General features: G+C 43.8%; 2 protein-coding genes across 2 annotated transcripts; both read right to left on the reverse strand.

Moving 5' to 3' along the window:
• Positions 1–3,951: 3,951 nt before the first annotated feature.
• On the reverse strand, positions 3,952–5,909 carry LOC125378745 (ankyrin repeat, PH and SEC7 domain containing protein secG-like; the record flags this gene model as incomplete). Its single annotated transcript, XM_048394703.1, has 1 exon — positions 3,952–5,909. A coding segment is annotated over one exon (1,257 nt), but the record flags the coding sequence as incomplete, so codon positions are not given.
• LOC125378654 (serine/threonine-protein phosphatase 6 regulatory ankyrin repeat subunit A-like) lies at positions 5,881–17,637 on the reverse strand. The gene is made up of 6 exons (XM_048394555.1): positions 17,483–17,637; positions 12,881–13,234; positions 12,201–12,350; positions 10,933–11,100; positions 6,557–9,964; positions 5,881–6,265 (listed from the first exon to the last, which is right to left on the reverse strand). The coding sequence occupies exons 2-6, from the start codon at positions 13,086–13,088 to the stop codon at positions 5,910–5,912; spliced, it is 4,290 nt and encodes a 1,429-aa protein (XP_048250512.1). The 5' UTR covers positions 13,089–13,234; positions 17,483–17,637; the 3' UTR covers positions 5,881–5,909.
• Positions 17,638–18,107: the final 470 nt, after the last annotated feature.

The following is an 18,107-nucleotide window of genomic DNA, read 5'->3' on the forward strand; positions in this document are numbered from 1 at the left end:
TACATTGAACAATACAATACAATACAATTCAAAACAATGGAATGCAGTACAATACAATACAAATCGAGGTTATTCCTGGTGGAATTCATGTTTTCATAAATTGGATATAAATATCAACAACACATCATAACACACGAAGTATGAATAAGCGGCTTGCATGGTGCGTGAGTGCACTTGAGTTAGGGCAAGTCACCAATTTTGTCGACGTTTGCGTTTGCGAATACGGTCTGCGACTGCGATTTTAAGTATCAAGTGCTATTATGTCATGTTAAACTCACTTACAGCGCCAATCTGGGCCAATCAGTGTTTTGGGGACTGGTTTGCGATTTCTTCTCCGTTGCGATATATCAATCAGGGGGCTTTTAAATCGCATCGCACCATCTAAATATAAATCTTGATTCTTAAGACACGTGACTACGGTCATGTGACTTGGATATTCCTTGCAGCTCTAAAACCACATGTAAAAGGCCATACTTTAAAATGGCATTAAAATGAAAAGTCGTGAGGGTATTGCAGCAGCTGTCGACATGGAATCTTTCTTGCAGATTCATCATGATGATAGAGATTTGGATGTTGTTGCCTTTGTCAAACTGTTAGCAACAATGACAGTGGAGCTATCTTATTTTCTTCTACCTATTCTTTTAGCACCGTCAGTATATTCGGCGACTACATTTTGAATTTAGCCAAAATACGTAAACATGAGTTTTCCACGATCGCAGACACAAACGCAAACGGAGACAGTGATCGAAAGTAGGTTTGTTGAAAACATTTGCTGCGTATGAAAACCTTTTAATCAACGATATAATTTATGTTTACTTACTCCTGTGTGATCGTACAATAGAATAAACATTTTCATTGTTAGTAAAGAATAAATAATGTTCGATATTTGGTTATCGATTTGAGTCTTGTTTGGGTTATAAAGCCCAATTTACTTTTCGTCCCTTGAAAATGTTGGATGCCAATTTCCTCGAGTTGTGGTTATCACAAATGAAAGAGCACCGACACTGAAACTGATTGAAGGTAATCTTTGAAACACTTAGCGTATGAAATAATCACGACCACTTCCGTCAATTTCTTTTACGTCAAAACACTAAAATTCATCGGGACTTTTTATCGGTAAACTAACCTCGTGGACAAACCCCAGTGTATACATTATGACATAATGTCAAATGCCTATTATCGATATGATATGTATTTTCAATGATATGAATTATTTGACAATTAGACGTCAAACTAGGGCGCTTGATTGACTCCAGTTGTCAGATTAAGGCATTTCCATATTACGACTAATGTAGAAAAGTAGCAAGCCTAGAATACCATTACTTTCACCGTTGGATAGTTCCGTGAAATTGCTGACTTTAGATACTGTTGGAAAGAGAATCAACTAGAGATGTACAATGTGTGAAATAAGAAGGGCGTGACGCTTTTGATACAATGAGTACGTTTTTGAAGCCACGACGTCATCACAATACGGCGCTGAGCGGTATACAAAGCCAGTTGACGGCCCAGCTCACCGAGTGAGTGAGTGTGTGAGTTAAGATTTAACGTCACATCGGCAGTATTTCAGCCATATCGTGACGATAAGTACATTAATAATACATAGATTTAGACTAAATAAAAAGCTGTCAACGAAAGACAATACAATAACTAGAATATCACATATTCGATTTAAAACTCGTTGCGAATATGTAAGTATCACTGAACACCACAATATAAAAATGGGCTAAGGATCGTCAGTAACTAAAGTGAGATCCCAGCTGAATGAGGGTTAAAGTGACGTGTCACAATAGGGCACCGAGCGGTATACAAAGCCAGCGGACGGCCCAGCTGAATGAGGGTTAAAGTGATGTGTCACAATACGGCACCGAGCGGTATACAAAGCCAGCGGACGGCCCAGCTGAATGAGGGTGAAAGTGATGTGTCACAATACGGTACCGAGCGGCATACAAAGCCAGCGGACGGCCCAGCTCAATGAGGGTTAAAGTGATGTGTCACAATACGGCACTGAGCGGTTTACAAAGCCAGCTGACGGCCCAGCTAAATGAGGGTGAAAGTGATGTGTCACAATAGGGCACCGAGCGGTATACAAAGCCAGCGGACGGCCCAGCTAAATGAGGGTGAAAGTGACGTGTCACAATAGGGCACCGAGCGGTAAACAAAGCCAGCGGACGGCCCAGCTCAATGAGGGTTAAAGTGATGTGTCACAATACGGCACCGAGCGGTATACAAAGCCAGCGGACGGCCCAGCTAAATGAGGGTGAAAGTGATGTGTCACAATACGGCACCGAGCGGTATACAAAGCCAGCGGACGGCCCAGCTCAATAAGGGTTAAAGTGACGTGTAACAATACGGCACTGAGAGGTATACAAAGCCAGCGGACGGCCCAACTCTATGAGGGTGAAAGTGATGTGTCACAACACGGCACAAAGCGGTATACAAAGCCAGCGGACGGCCCAGCTAAATGAGGGTGAAAGTGACGTGTCACAATACGGCACCGAGCGGTATACAAAGCCAGCGGACGGCCTAGCTCAATGAGGGTTAAAGTGACTTGTCACAATACGGCACTGAGCGGTATACAAAGCCAGCGGACGGCCCAGCTAAATGAGGGTGGAAGTGATGTGTCACAATACGGCACCGAGCGGTATACAAAGCCAGCGGACGGCCAAGCTAAATGAGGGTTAAAATGATGTGTCACCTGCCGTATTTTGTACATTTCCATCGGCTCCTGCCATAACTGACACATGAAGCCATTCTATCGATCCACTCGCTGATACTCTATCGACTCCTGTGACGTCTGTGTTATTATTTCCATTTATATGAACTCCGGTAACATATCAAAACATCATTTCCATTCGCTTTTCGATGCTCATGAAGAGGTACGTAACCAGTGCACAACCTTTTGACACCCACGCATAATGTTCCAAGAAGCAGTGTGGCCCCATTGTTATTCTGTACATTCACAATAGCTCCAGCCCTCAGTAACATATCAACACACTTTTGAGAACCACTCTTTAATGCAGAGTGGTGTGTCGCTTGTGTTGCGTAAGTTAACAACAGCTCTGATATTCAATAACATAATAAATCTCTTTCGATCTACGCATTACTGCTCCATGGAGAAGTGTGGCTCCCTTGTCATTCTGTACATACACATCAGCTCCAACCGTCAGTAACAGGTCAACACACTCTTTCCATCGTGACATTGATGCGCCATGAAGTGGTGTGTTGCCTGTGTTATTCCGTACATTCACACCAGCTCCAGGATCCAGTAATATATGAACACACTCTTTCGATCCATGCATTGATTCACCATGTACTGGTGTGTCGCCCGCACTGTCTCTTCGTGTACATGAGCTTAAAGCTTCAATAACACATCAACAAACAATTACCACCCATGCATTGATATTCCATGTAGTGATGTGTCTTCCGTACTATTCTCTACATTTACATAAGTTCCAGCCATCAGTAAAACATCAACATACTATTTCGACCCATGCATTATAACTCCATGTAGTGGTGTGTCGTCCGTACTGTCTTTATGTTTACATCAGCTCCAACCTTCAATTATAACAGATTAACACACTCTTTCGTAGACGCATTGATCCTCCATAAGTGGTGTGTCGCCTGTGTTATTCTCTACATTCACTGCAGCACCAGCCTTCAGTAACAGTTCAACACACTCTTTCGATCCATGGATTGATGCTGCATGAAGTGGTGTGTCGCCTGAGTTGTTTTGTACTTTTATATCAGCGCCAGCCTTCAGTAACATATCAACACACTTTTGAGATCCACGCCTTGATGCTCTATGAAGTGAAGTGTCGCCTGTTTTATTCTCAACATTCACATCAGCTGCAACCTTCAGTAAAATATCAACCCACGTTTGAGATCTACACCCTGATGCCTGTCTCGTTTTGTGCTATGAGTTATGAAGTGGTGTGTCGCCCGATCTATTCGGTACCTGTATATCAGCCCAAGCCTTCAGTAACAGGTCAACACAGTCTTTCGATCCATGGATTGATGCTGCATGGAGTGCCGTGTAGCCTGAACAACACACTTTTGAGATCCACACCTGGATGCTTCATGAAGTGGAGTGTCGCCTGTCTCGTTTCGTACTTTAACATCAGCTCCAGCCTTCAGTAACATATCAACACACTTTTGAGATCCAAACATTGATGCGATATGAAGTGGTGTGTCGCCTGCTCTATTCTGTACCTGTATGTCAGCCACAGCCTCCAGCAACAGGTTAACACAGTCTTTAGATCCATACATTGATGCTGCATTGAGTGCTGTGTAGCCTGAGTTGTTTTGTACTTTTACATCAGCCCCAGCCTTCAGTAACAGGTAAACACACTTTTTCGATCCATGGATTGATGCTGCATGGAGTGCTGTGTAGCCTGAGTTGTTTTGTACTTTTACATCAGCCCCAGCCTTCAGTAACAGATCAACACACTTTTGAAATCCACACCTGGATGCTTCATGAAGTGGAGTGTCGCCTGTCTCGTTTTGTACTTTTACATCAGCCCCAGCCTTCAGTAACAGATCAACACATTGTCAGATCCACATCTCGATGCTTCATGAAGTGGAGTGTCGCCTGTCTCGTTTTGTACTTGTACATCAGCCCCAGCCTTCAGTAACAGATCAACACACTTTTGAGATCAACACCTGGATGCTTCAGGAAGTGGAGTGTCGCCCGTCTCCTTTTGTACTTTTACATCAGCTCCAGCCTTCAGTAACAGATCAACAAACTTTTGAGATCGATACCTCAATACTTTATGAAGTGGTGTGTCGCCTGTTCTATTCTGTACCTGTATATCAGCCCCTGCCTTCAGTAACAGGTCAACACACTCTTTCGATCCATACATTAATGTTCTACAGAGTGGCGCGAGTCCTATCTGATCCCCGACATTCAGGCCAGCCTTCTGTAACAGGTAAATACGCTCTTCCAATCCGAGCCCTAATACGTTATGAAGTGGAGTGTCGCCTGCCTCGTTTTGTACTTTAACATCAGCTCCAGCCTTCAGTAACATATCAACACACTTTTCAGATCTGCACATTGATGCGTTATGAAGTGGTGTTTCGCCTGTCTTGTTTTGTACTTTTACATCAGCTCCAGCCTTCAGTAACAGGTCAACACACTTATGAGATCCACATCTGGATGCTTCATGAAGTGGAGAGTAGCCTGTCTTGTTTTGTACTTTTACATCAGCCCCAGCCTTCAGTAACATATCAACACATTTTTGAGATCCACATCTGGATGCATCATGAAGTGGAGTGTCGCCTCTCTCGTTTTGTACTTTCACATCAGCCCCAGCCTCCAGTAACAGATCAACACACTTTTGAGATCCGCACATTGATGCTGCATGGAGTGCTGTGTAGCCTGATTTGTTTTGTACTTTTACATCAGCCCCAGCCTTTAGTAACAGATCAACACACTTTTGAGATCCGCACATTGATGCTGCATGGAGTGCTGTGTAGCCTGATTTGTTTTGTACTTTTACATCAGCCCCAGCCTTCAGTAACAGATCGACACACTTTTGAGATCCACACCTGGATGCTTCATGAAGTGGAGTGTAGCTTGTCTCGTTTTGTACTTTTACATCAGCCCCAGCATTCAGTAACAGGTCAACACACTTTTCAGATCCACACCTGGATGCTTTATGAAGTGGAGTGTCGCCTGTCTCGTTTTGTACTTTTACATCAGCCCCAGCCTTCAGTAACAGATCAACACACCTTTCAGATCCACACCTGGATGCTTCATGAAGTGAAGTGTCGCCTGTCTCGTTTTGTACTTTTACATCAGCCCCAACCTTCAGTAACAGGTCAACACACTTTTGAGATCCAAATATTGATGCTGCATGGAGTGCTGTGCAGCCTGATTTGGTTTGTACTTTTACATCAGCCCCAGCCTCCAGTTACAGATCAACACACTTTTCAGATCCACACCTGGATGCTTCATGAAGTGGAGTGTCGCTTGTCTCGTTTTGTACTTTTACATCAGCCCCAGCCTTCAGTAACAGGTCAACACACTTTTCAGATCCGCACATTGATGTTGCATGGAGTGCTGAGCAGCCTGATTTGTTTTGTACTTTTACATCAGCCCAAGCCTTCAGTATCAGATCAACACACTTTTCAGATCCACACCTGGATGCTTCAAGAAGTGGAGTGTCGCCTGTCTCGTTTTGTACTTTTACATCAGCCCCAGCCTTCAGTAACAGATCAACACACTTTTCAGATCCACACCTGGATGCTTCATGAAGTGGAGTGTCGCCTGTCTCGTTTTGTACTTTTACATCAGCTCCAGCCTGCAGTAACAGATCAACACACCTTTGACATCCATACCTCAATACTTTATGAAGTGGTGTGTCGCCTGTTCTATTCTGTACCTGTATATCAGCCCCAGCCTTCAGTAACAGGTCAACACACTCTTTCGATCCATACATTGATACTCTATGGAGTGTCACGAGTCCTCTCTGATCCCCGACATTCAAGCCAGCCTTCCGAAACAGGTAAAAACGCTCTTCAGATCCGAGCCCTGATACGTTATGAAGTGGAGTATCGCCTGTCTCGTTTTGTACTTTAACATCAGCTCCAGCCTTCAGTAACATATCAACACAATTTTGAGATCTGCACATTGATGCGACATGAAGTGGTGTGTCGCCTGTTCTATTCTGTACCTGTATATCAGCCCCAGCCTTCAGTAACAGGTCAACACAGTCTTTAGATCCATACATTGATGCTGCATGGAGTGCTGTGTAGCCTGAGTTGTTTTGTACTCTAACATCAGCCCCAGCCTTCAGTAACAGGTAAACACTCTTTTGAGATCCGCACATTGATGCTGCATGGAGTGCTGTGCAGCCTGAGTCGTTTTGTACTTTTACATCAGCCCCAGCCTTCAGTAACAGATCAACACACTTTTGAGATCCAAACATTGATGCGTTATGAAGTGGTGTGTCGCCTGTCTCGTTTTGTACTTTTACATCAGCTCCAGCCTTCAGTAACAGGTCAACACACTTTTCAGATCCATACCTGGATGCGTTATGAAGTGGTGTGTCGCCTGTCTCGTTTTTTACTTTTACATCAGCTCCAGCCTTCAGTAACAGGTCAACACACTTCTGAGATCCATACCTCAATGCGGTATGAAGTGGAGTGTCGCCTGTCTCGTTTTGTACTTTTACATCAGCTCCAGCCTTCAATAACATATCAACACACTTTTGAGATCCAAACATTGATGCGATATGAAGTGGTGTGAAGCCTCGTCTATTCTGTGCCTGTACATCAGCCCCAGCCTTCAGTAACAGGTCAACACACTCGTTCGATGCATGGATTGATGCTCTATGGAGTGCTGTGTAGCTTGAGTTGTTTTGTACTTTTACATCAGCCCCAGCCTTCAGTAACAGATCAACACACTTTTCAGATCCACACCTTGATGCATCATGAAGTGGAGTGTCGGCTGTCTCGTTTTGTACTTTCACATCAGCTCCAGCCTTCAGTAACATATCAACACACTCTTTCGATCCATGGATTGATGCTACATGGAGTGCTGTGTTTCCTGTGTTATCCTCTATATTTACTCTAGCTGCAGCTGCCGGGTTGTCTCTTGACTTGATATTTGAATTATTGTCAGCTTTCTGCTTTCTGAAACCTTCAGCCGATTCACCAACTTCTCTTTCGTCTTCTTCGTGAGACGTATAAAGCTTTTCAAGTAAAAATAGAACAACCTCTTGGCTTCCTCCCTTACACGCTGAGTGCAGTGTAGTATTTCCATTTGGAGCCACCATGCTGACATTTGCTCCTTTCCCCGTCACAACTCTCACGACATCCATCTTTCCACTTTCGCATGCTGCATGAAGAGGGAGTTGTCCATCCTTCGATATCATATTGACTGAGGCTCCTTTATCAAACAGCATCTCAACAACATCCAGATTCCCACTTTTACATGCAGCACACACTTCATCGCCACTAAGTTCTGCTCCTGCCACAAGTAAAGTCTTAACAATGTTTGCATGTCCATGTGTACATGCTTGATACAGAGGCTTAAAATGGATATCCCGACCAGCAATATTTGCTCCTCCCTCCAACAAAGCTTTTACTATTCCCTCAATGCCGCAAGCACATGCCCAACCCAGAGACCTATCCTTCAATTCACAATTAACATCAGTTCTATCCAGCACCAGTTTTACAACTTCTTCCTTGCCATTGAGACAAGCCGCAAGTAGAGGAGACTTATGATAGTTATCCACATAACCTACTGCTCCTCTATCGAGTAACAGTTTCACTAGGCCCTTGTGACCAGACAAACACGCTAGAAAAAGTGAAGATTGACCCATCTGATCTGGTACATCAATATCTACACCCTTGTCAATGACATACTCCACAGCTGACACAAGACCATGTTCACACAGGTAATGCAGCACAGTTCTGTCATAGCTGTCAGATGCATTCAGATCAGGAAGAAGGCGAAGTATCTGGTGTACAAAGTTACAATCTCCAGTCTCAGTTGCTATCATCAGCGGGGTCTGCTCACGGTGTCTGTATGTAGCATTGATGTCCAGTTTTAAATGTTTTGTCAGATATGTCAGCACATCACCTGCAGCATGTTTGTACACACCAAATAAGATCTCATCTATCTCCGTCTGATGCAGTGTAATGTTTCCCTTCTCCAGTATGTATTTCACCATGGTTGAACATTTGTTGCTTGGCAGCAACTCCAAACAGGATTCTAGTGTTTCTTCATCAGTCTTCCTCAGAAATGTATTTACAGATATTTGATATTGTTCTTTCAGTATGTTCATCAGTTTATCAATGAAGTCTGGATCACAACAGATTTGATGTGAGATTACATATGCCAGGTTGCCCCGCTGAATCGCCAAGGCAAATCTCTGCACCAAGTTGTCAATGCAGAAAGGTGGGATTTCTGCAACCAAACCTTGGGTTTCAACAGTCCCATGTCTAAGTCGCTGGTTGATGAATGAGAGACTAGAATTCTCAATGACAAATACTGGATCTTTTTCAGTCAGAAGAAATGCAACACTGTCATAGATTGATGGATGGTCAAACATGTATGTACCATCTTCCAGCTTCAGATATGACCCAACAAGCTCATTGGCAGATGATACACAGTCATGCATCTTGTATTTGTCTTTATACAATTCAGACTGAGACACTTTCCCATCTCCTTGGATCATTGCCTTCAGGAGTTGACACTTTGATTTATTGTTTATTAATTTCTGCAACGTTTGGTTTAGAAATTCAAGAGGACTCACGAAAAACTCCTTTGCTGATACCTTGTCATTCTGTTTAAAGGCTGTGGCAAATAGCCTACAGACATGTGGAAACCCATGTGGACACGCGATGTGACTTAATTTAAAAATGACTTTTTTCTCAATGTCAACACCTTCCATTTGAAAAATTGATTTCAAAATATTCAGTTTTTCTATATGATCTGTGGTTGGTGAGAGTTCGACTAGATGTTTACTGCTTGTAACATATTCCCTCGCTCTTCCAAGGTCTGGTAAAGAGGATTTTAGTACATAATCACGTCCCACAAGAATAAATAAAGATTGTTTCTTTCGATTTTGCTCTGGATTGATGTCAGTTGAACCATTTAAAGTTAGCTCCAAGTCAGGATTTTGCAAATCAAGAATGGGACGAAGAGAGGGTCTCCACTTGGTCCACTCTGCAACGTCAAATTCCAGATCACCAAATATATCATCCATCATAATCACTGGGTTGGTACAAGTCCTGGTTACCTCATTGAACTCTTCTGGAGACACAACTTGGTATACTTGTCTCCCTTGGCTGTGCAGATCTCTGAGGGCCATGTAGGCCACTGTAGACTTCCCCTCTCCTGGTCTTCCCTTTATTGTCACCCATGTTGCTCCTCTGTCAATCTTCTCCATCACCTCCTTATGTGCCTGTGTCTTAACCATACCTTGGGTCCATGACTGTATCCTTGATTCTGTTCGTTCTGAAAAAATATAATACAATCGATTGAACTGTACAAATCCGATCCACCTTTCACACATACTGACCTAGTGGTATTTTTACAAACAACCTCTCCTTATTGTGTAAATACATTTCACATTTGCTCCACTTGATAATAAATTATTAATACTAAGAACTGATCACTGTGATATATATCAGTAAATGAGCTGAGAAACTGTGTTAACAAATCTGAGAGTTATTATTTTTTGCTACTCAAAAGTAAATTTGTAAAACAACAAAAAAGAAAGAAACAAGAACATTTTCTTCAGACAAAACTTGTTAACAAATTAAGCATGCCATTAATGGTCATATTGTTTTACATTGACATCCGTTATCTACTTTTCCTATCATTTTCATGTTAACTTCTACGTTCGAGAAATTAATGGCTCAGTGAGTTAGTGAGTTGGGTTCAACGCCACTTTTAACAGTATTCCAGTTACATCACGGCGTGTCAGCTTAATGTGGTTAGGAAAGCTCGAAGTGATGCAGGTCTCAGACGTTTAGCACATCGGTGAAACCCACGAGCACGGGTATGGTGCTGACAAACCTAGAAACATAATCGGGACGAACCGGGATTCGAACCCACAATCAAAGGTTTCTGGCGTGCCTAAGGGACGTAACTCTGCACAGAAAATCGCGGCGCCTCAGACGACTGTAATGGCTCAGAATTGTCGAAATAGTACGTGATGAAGAAATGGAACACGTTTCAAGAAAATTAAAAATAACATTTACTATATAGTGCACATATATTATAGTGCAGAAGATACACGTAGCGTAAGTCTCTTGTCCCTGTTTCTGCATATACCTCTTGCATCTCTGTATTGACCCTTTCATCATGCTCACGGTCTAATATTTGACGACTATTTTATCCAAAAAAATATAACTCTAAATTACTACAATGATGCTTGTACATGAAGAATCATCTATCTTGCTTTATCCACTGGAACTCACTCCTGATCTTCTGTACTGTAGTCAGCGGTTTCTCCTCCTCCTCCTCCTCCTGGGGACAGGGCTGCGATTTACCGATGTTTTGAGTCCCTCCGATGGTCAGATTCCTGCCGCCCTTCACCGTCATTTCTCCAATGTGCTGTTGGACTTGGAGAACGTTATACTGAATTGCTGTAAAGTACATAATTATTTAGTAACCTGACACTTGTGAAACGGCAATTTCAAGGAACAAGGCCACAACCATTCAGATATCAGAAGTTCTAATTATATAACTTGAGTGTTTAAAACAATTTAATTGCCAACATGTTATATTACTCATATATGGAGGGAGAAACGAAACACAAATGAAGCCTTATTGTAATTAATTATTTATCAGGTTTATGATTATAATGTAAAACGTATTCATTGATGAAAACGAATTATGAACAAGCGTCTGAATGTGTTCATGTATGATGACAAGTTGACGGCTTGCCATATGTTGATCTGTCAAATTGTGGTATGTAAATAGCTCAACTTACTTTGTTTACAACATAGACAAAATTACGTACTTAGCATATCAGTTACTTGATTGTTGTACAAGCATGTTACAATTTACCTTCAATATTACGGTTGTTACGGGAAAATGTTTTTTCTATCATTTGAAAATACTGCCTCCGTGGTTGTTCGATCCCGGCGCCAACGTAAGAATATGTTACTTGTTGTTTCCCTGCCTGGTGCGTTATCATTAAGACATAAAACATCGATTTTGTGAGTATCTGAGTGGGTTATCCATGTTAAACTGCTGGGTGATATCTCAATGGGTTCGCAATATAAATCCGGCATCAGCCGGACTAGTACAAACAGCCTCAAACATGCATCAAAGTCCCTATATATATATGCAATTACTTTGAACGCAACATCATACCCCATTCATTTCATGATGATGTTAGGCCATGTAATATTCAGGAGTAGGATATGTGTGTTGGGGCGTGGGGGTACATATTTCTGTTAACTGAACGATATATACTTTTTTAAAAGTAAATCCTTAGGTCAAATAATTTTGCAGCATTTTCGGGAAAAGATTATATTTTTTCGAGAATATGAATTACCCTAAAATATACACAAGGGGCATTGAATGCTAGATGAATAAATGTTTTCCTCATTTTATGTTAACCTAAATGTTCTTGATTACATACGCTCAGAGGTTTTGTTTGCGTCTTTAAGTGAAGATACTTTATCTTCATCAATGTCAGCATCTAGTGTGACTAAGTCAAGAAGGCAAATCTTCTTACTTGAAGCAGCACCAGATGATGGTGCTGTCTCAGGCACCCAGTTTGTGTCCATCTCCTGTGTATTTGATTGTGAAGGCATCAATGCCATGCTGGAATCCTGGCAGGTAGATGAGCCTTGTGTGGCAATATGATGCGTCAGCGTTTTTAATGCTGTGGGAAAACAAGGCATACTTATTGTGAAGTATTCTTAAAAGAGAACCGCCTCCGTGGTCTAGTGGTAGAGCGCCCGCCCGGAGAGCGGAAGGTCCGGGGTTCGATGCCCGGCGGTATTCATGTTAAATTGCGGCAGTGAGCATCAGTCTAGACTAGTACAAGCAGCCACACAAACACACACACGTACATGCACGTCGCTGTATAAGTGCAATAATCTTGGACCCGACATTAAACCCCATTTCACCTCACCTCGCCTGTTAGAAGTGAGCATTCGTTGAAAGCTTCGAAACTGTCATGAGGATCTGATTTGATGAACTGTCTTGGCGCCCACATGGTTAATAAGAACAATGTTTAGAGGGGTATTATTAAACGTGACACGTCAGTCAAGACAATAATACTTGACTTTGGACTGAATACCACAAAGCATTCTATGTAGCTACATGCCAAGTACATAAGAAGAAAACCGCTTTACAAAAGTGCCGGAATCTTCTGGAAAATATATCTACATCACGGTTCCCATTCCTTACCATCATGGATACTGTGAGAGTTCTGACGCTGGCCAGTCTCAAGCACGACTTTTGAAAAAGTTGCTGCCCCCAATGTAACATTTCCGCCTTCCTCATCATTTTCATCTGTTTCTCCTTCTTCTTCCTCCAGATTGTCCGCTATTTGAACGTCTTCTGTCACAACACCATCAACATCGTGTTGTTTTCCCTTGACTACTGTGTTATTCATCCTTACTCACTGCACTTTGTAATCGTTTTCCTTTGACCGGAATATTTCTATTTCTGGTGCTTGTTGTTTCCTTCAGTACCACCAGAGTGAATAAATACATTCATATCAAGACCTATCTCATTATTGAACCGTGAATTCTCGGACACCTGCACGAATAATAAAAAAAACACAATTTAGTTTGTAAAGAGACCTCTGCAGAAACAGTCTGAAGAAGTGTGATGGGTCTTGGTTCCATTCCCCTTTGGTAAAAAAGAATTCAACTGCTGTACACATATCCAAACATATTTAACATTTAAGACATGAATATATACGGTTTTCAAAGTAGCAACATCAACCTTTTTAGTAAATGCAATCAGACCACCAGAGATAGTCCAGGGTGTAGTGGGGGCTGTTTCCAATGTGTCGGGGAGAGTGAAGAGGGTGCATTGGAGGTAATGTGTATTGGAGAGAACATCCAGTGTGAAGAGAGCGTCCAAGGTGTAGTGGGGGCTGTTTTCAGTGTGTATTGGAGAGAGCGTCCAATGTGTAGTTGGGGCTCTTTTCAGTGTTGGGGTGTATTGGAGGCAGTGTTCAGTGTGTATTGGAGAGAACTCCAGTGTGAAGAGAGCGTCCAAGGTATAGTGGGGGCTGTTTTCAGTGTGTATTGGAGAGAGCGTCCATGGTGTAGTGGAGGCAGTGTTCAGGGTGCATTGGAGAGAACTCCAGTGTGAAGAGAGCGTCCAATGTATAGTGGGGGCTGTTTTCAGGGTGTAGGTGAGAGAATGACCAGGGTGTAGTGGAGCCAGTGTTCAGGGTGTAGGTGAGAGAGTGACCAGGGTGTAGTGGAGGCTGTGTTCAGGGTGTAGGTGAGAGAGTGACCAGGCTGTAGTTGAGGCAGTATTCAGGGTGTAGGTGAGAGAATGACCAGGGTGTAGTGGAGGCAGTGTTCAGGGTATAGGTGAGGGAGTGACCAGGGTGTAGTGGAGGCAGTGTTCAGGGTGTAGGTGAGAGAGTGACCAGGGTGTAGTGGAGGCAGTGTTCAGGGTGTAGGTGAGAGAGTGACCAGGGTGTAGTGGAGGCAGTGTTCGGAATGTAGGTGAGAGAGTGACCAGGGTGTAGTGAAGGCAGTATTCAGGGTTTAGGTGAGAGAATGACCAGGGTGTAGTGGAGGCAGTGTTCAGGGTGTAGGTGAGAGAGTGACCAGGGTGTAGTGGAGGCAGTGTTCGGAATGTAGGTGAGAGAGTGACCAGGGTGTAGTGGAGGCAGTGTTCAGGGTGTAGGTGAGAGAATGACCAGGGTGTAGTGGAGGCAGTGTTCAGGGTGTAGGTGAGAGAGTGACCAGGGTGTAGTGGAGGCAGTTTTAAGGGTGTAGGTGAGAGAATGACCAGGGTGTAGTGGAGGCAGTGTTCGGAATGTAGGTGAGAGAGTGACCAGGGTGTAGTGGAGGCAGTGTTCAGGGTGTAGGTGAGAGAGTGACCAGGGTGTAGTGGAGGCAGTGTTCGGAATGTAGGTGAGAGAGTGACCAGGGTGTAGTGGAGGCAGTATTCAGGGTTTAGGTGAGAGAATGACCAGGGTGTAGTGGAGGCAGTGTTCAGGGTGTAGGTGAGAGAGTGACCAGGGTGTAATGGAGGCAGTGTTCGGAATGTAGGTGAGAGAGTGACCAGGGTGTAGTGGAGGCAGTGTTCAGGGTGTAGGTGAGAGAGTGACCAGGGTGTAGTGGAGGCAGTGTTCAGGGTGTAGGTGAGAGAGTGACCAGGGTGTAGTGGAGGCAGTGTTCGGAATGTAGGTGAGAGAGTGACCAGGGTGTAGTGGAGGCAGTGTTCAGGGTGTAGGTGAGAGAATGACCAGGGTGTAGTGGAGGCAGTGTTCGGAATGTAGGTGAGAGAGTGACCAGGGTGTAGTGGAGGCAGTGTTCAGGGTGTAGGTGAGAGAGTGACCAGGGTGTAGTGGAGGCAGTGTTCAGGGTGTAGGTGAGAGAGTGACCAGGGTGTAGTGGAGGCAGTGTTCAGGGTGTAGGTGAGAGAGTGACCAGGGTGTAGTGGAGGCAGTGTTCAGGGTGTAGGTGAGAGAGTGACCAGGGTGTAGTGGAGGCAGTGTTCGGAATGTAGGTGAGAGAGTGACCAGGGTGTAGTGGAGGCTGTGTTCAGGGTGTAGGTGAGAGAATGACCAGGGTGTAGTGGAGGCAGTGTTCAGGGTGTAGATGAGAGAGTGACCAGGGTGTAGTGGAGGCAGTGTTCAGGGTGTAGGTGAGAGAGTGACCAGGGTGTAGTTGAGGCAGTGTTCAGGGTGTAGGTGAGAGAGTGACCAGGGTGTAGTGGAGGCAGTGTTCAGGATGTAGTGGAGGCAGTGTTCAGGGTGTAGTGGAGGCAGTGTTCAGGGTGTAGGTGGGAGAGTGACCAGGGTGTAGTGGAGGCAGTGTTCAGGGTGTAGTGGAGGCAGTGCCTTTACTCTGGGAACACAACCGTTATACATAAATACCCAGGTTTGAAAAGTGATTGTAATTACACATTTGAACCTGCGTATCTCATAAGCAATATAATCAACTTAAACCTAGTTTCGGTTTCGCCAGGGCTCCATTTTCGTGTAATAAACATCATTCAGCATGGTATAGCATATTATACACAAGCACATCTATACATATACCGCGTTCTCAAATTAATTAGAATTGCTAGCTACTTTAGATTTACATACTGTCAATGAAGTCACTGATACATTGCCTCGGAACAGGCCAACTGTAGGGGTGTGTGCAAACCCATCTTATCTGTGACTATAAGGGAACAGGGCTCCTCGCAGGGAAGATATGTCTATGCTGTGTATGTGAGTTTTATAATGCGCTACAATGCAATGTGGATTTCGTGTTGATTCATATAACAACAGCTCGGTAACATATAACTACCGCTTGGAGTAATGATCTGAAAGGTTACTTGCCTTGACTGCGAAGACAGTCTGTAAGGATTAAATTTCTTCGAATAATTATCATATACACAGGTGGGGATGGGGGATTTGGGGTGGGGGGTGGATGCGGGAGGGGGGGGGGGGGGGGGGGAGGGTAGTCCTCCGAGTCATTTTCGGAGGCAGTATTCAGGATGTTGGGGAGTGAAGGGTGTAGTGAAGGTTGTGTTCAGGGTGTAGACTGGTGCGTCCAGGGTGTAGTGGAGGCAGTGTTCAGGGTGCAGGGAAGAGAGAGTCCAGGGTATAGTGGAGGCAGTACTCAGTGTGCAGGGTAGAGAGAGTCCAGGGTGTAGTGGAGGCAGTTTTAAGTGTGCAGGGGAGAGAGAGTCTATGGAAAAGTGGCGGCAGTATGCAGGGTGTAAGGGAGAGATTAACCAGGGTATAGTCGAGGCAGTATTCAGGGTGTAGAGGAGAGTGCGTTCACGATGTTGTGACGGTTGTTTTCAGGGTGTTGGGGAAAACCTTACTCCGGTTTATCGGATGCAGTATTCAGAGTGTATAGGAGAAATCGTCCAGGGTGTATTGGCCGCTGTTTTCAGGGTGTAGATGAGAGAGTTCAGGATATAGTGGAGGCAGTATTCAGTGTGGGTGTAGGGGAGGGAGCGTCCAGGATGTAGTGACGGATGTGTCCAGGGTGTTGGGGAGAGTGCGTCCAGGATGTAGTGACGGATGTGTTCAGGGTGTTGGGGAGAGTGCGTCCAGGATGTAGTGACGGATGTGTTCAGGGTGTTGGGGAGAGTGCGTCCAGGATGTAGTGACGGATGTGTTCAGGGTGTTGGGGAGAGATTTACCAGGGTGTTGTGAAGGCAGTGTCGGGGTGTAAGAGGGTAAGAGGTATGTTTATGACCCCCATGTCAACATATTGACACTGAAATTTAAAATGAACGAGTTGAAAGTCTACAGCTTGAGTAATAGTGTTATGACATGCATGTATATCTGCATCTGCATGTATAGGGTGTATATGACCATATCTATTTTTCTGGCATACATCTATAGGAGATATCTTTATCAAAATCTCAAGAATGCACGAGGGGTAATCACCACAATATGCATAGTCATGAAGGAAGTATTCTCCGCCGTTATCTTGAGTCATGCCTTGTCCGTCCGTTCACATCGATTCTCGGCTCTCGTCGACGACCTGACCTAGATAAATGTCCTCCATGTTTTAATTTGGGTATTAATCCTCCCGGGTTTGTAGTCCGGACATGACATAGCTATAGGTTGTTCCATATTATTGTAGACATAAATATCCCGATTTGAAAAGTGATAATTTATACATATTTGAACCTGCACGTCTCATAAGCAATGTATTCAACTTGAACCTAGTTTCGGTATCGTCAGGGCTTCATTTTCGTGAAATAAACACTATTCAGCATTATATAGCATACTATAGACAAGTACCTCTATACATTTGCCGTTCTCTAAAATTAATTAGAATTGCTAACTACTTTAGACTTACTTACAGTTAACGAAGTCACTGATACATTGCCTCGGAACAGACCAACTGTAGGAGTGTGGACAAACCCAACTTATCTATGACTATAAGAGAACGGGGCTCCACGCAGGGAAGATATGTCTATGCTGTGCATGTGAGTTTTGTAATGCGTTACAATGCAATGTGGATTTCGTGTTGATTTATATTACCATAGCTCGATAACGCATAACTACCGCTTGGTGTTATGCTCTGAAGAATTACTTGCCTTGACTTGGAAGACAATCTGTAAGGATCGTCGGGGCAACTTTCTTCATATAATTCTCCTATACACACGTGGTCGACCAAAGCGGTGCAGTTGGGGTGGATGGTGGTTGGGTCGGGTGGGGTTGGGATGGGGGGAGGGAGTCCACACGCCATCATATTCGATCTTCTGTTGCTGCAAAATGATTATTTCCTCAAGATTAAACTCTATTGGCGAAGCTTTTGATATATATATCTATATTATCCGGACTTACTTCTATGTTATAATTTGTTGGTTGGTTTGTTGTTTAAAGTCGCAATCAGCATTATTCCAGCTATAAGACGACGGTCTGTGAACCTTGTAATGTGTTTTGTCTAATTACTTAGCTCCAATGTTGAACCTGCACTATCAA

Source organism: Haliotis rufescens, unplaced genomic scaffold (genome assembly GCF_023055435.1).
Source record: "Haliotis rufescens isolate VD_foot unplaced genomic scaffold, xgHalRufe1.0.p SCAF_13, whole genome shotgun sequence".
In the NCBI taxonomy this organism is placed as follows: domain Eukaryota; kingdom Metazoa; phylum Mollusca; class Gastropoda; order Lepetellida; family Haliotidae; genus Haliotis; species Haliotis rufescens.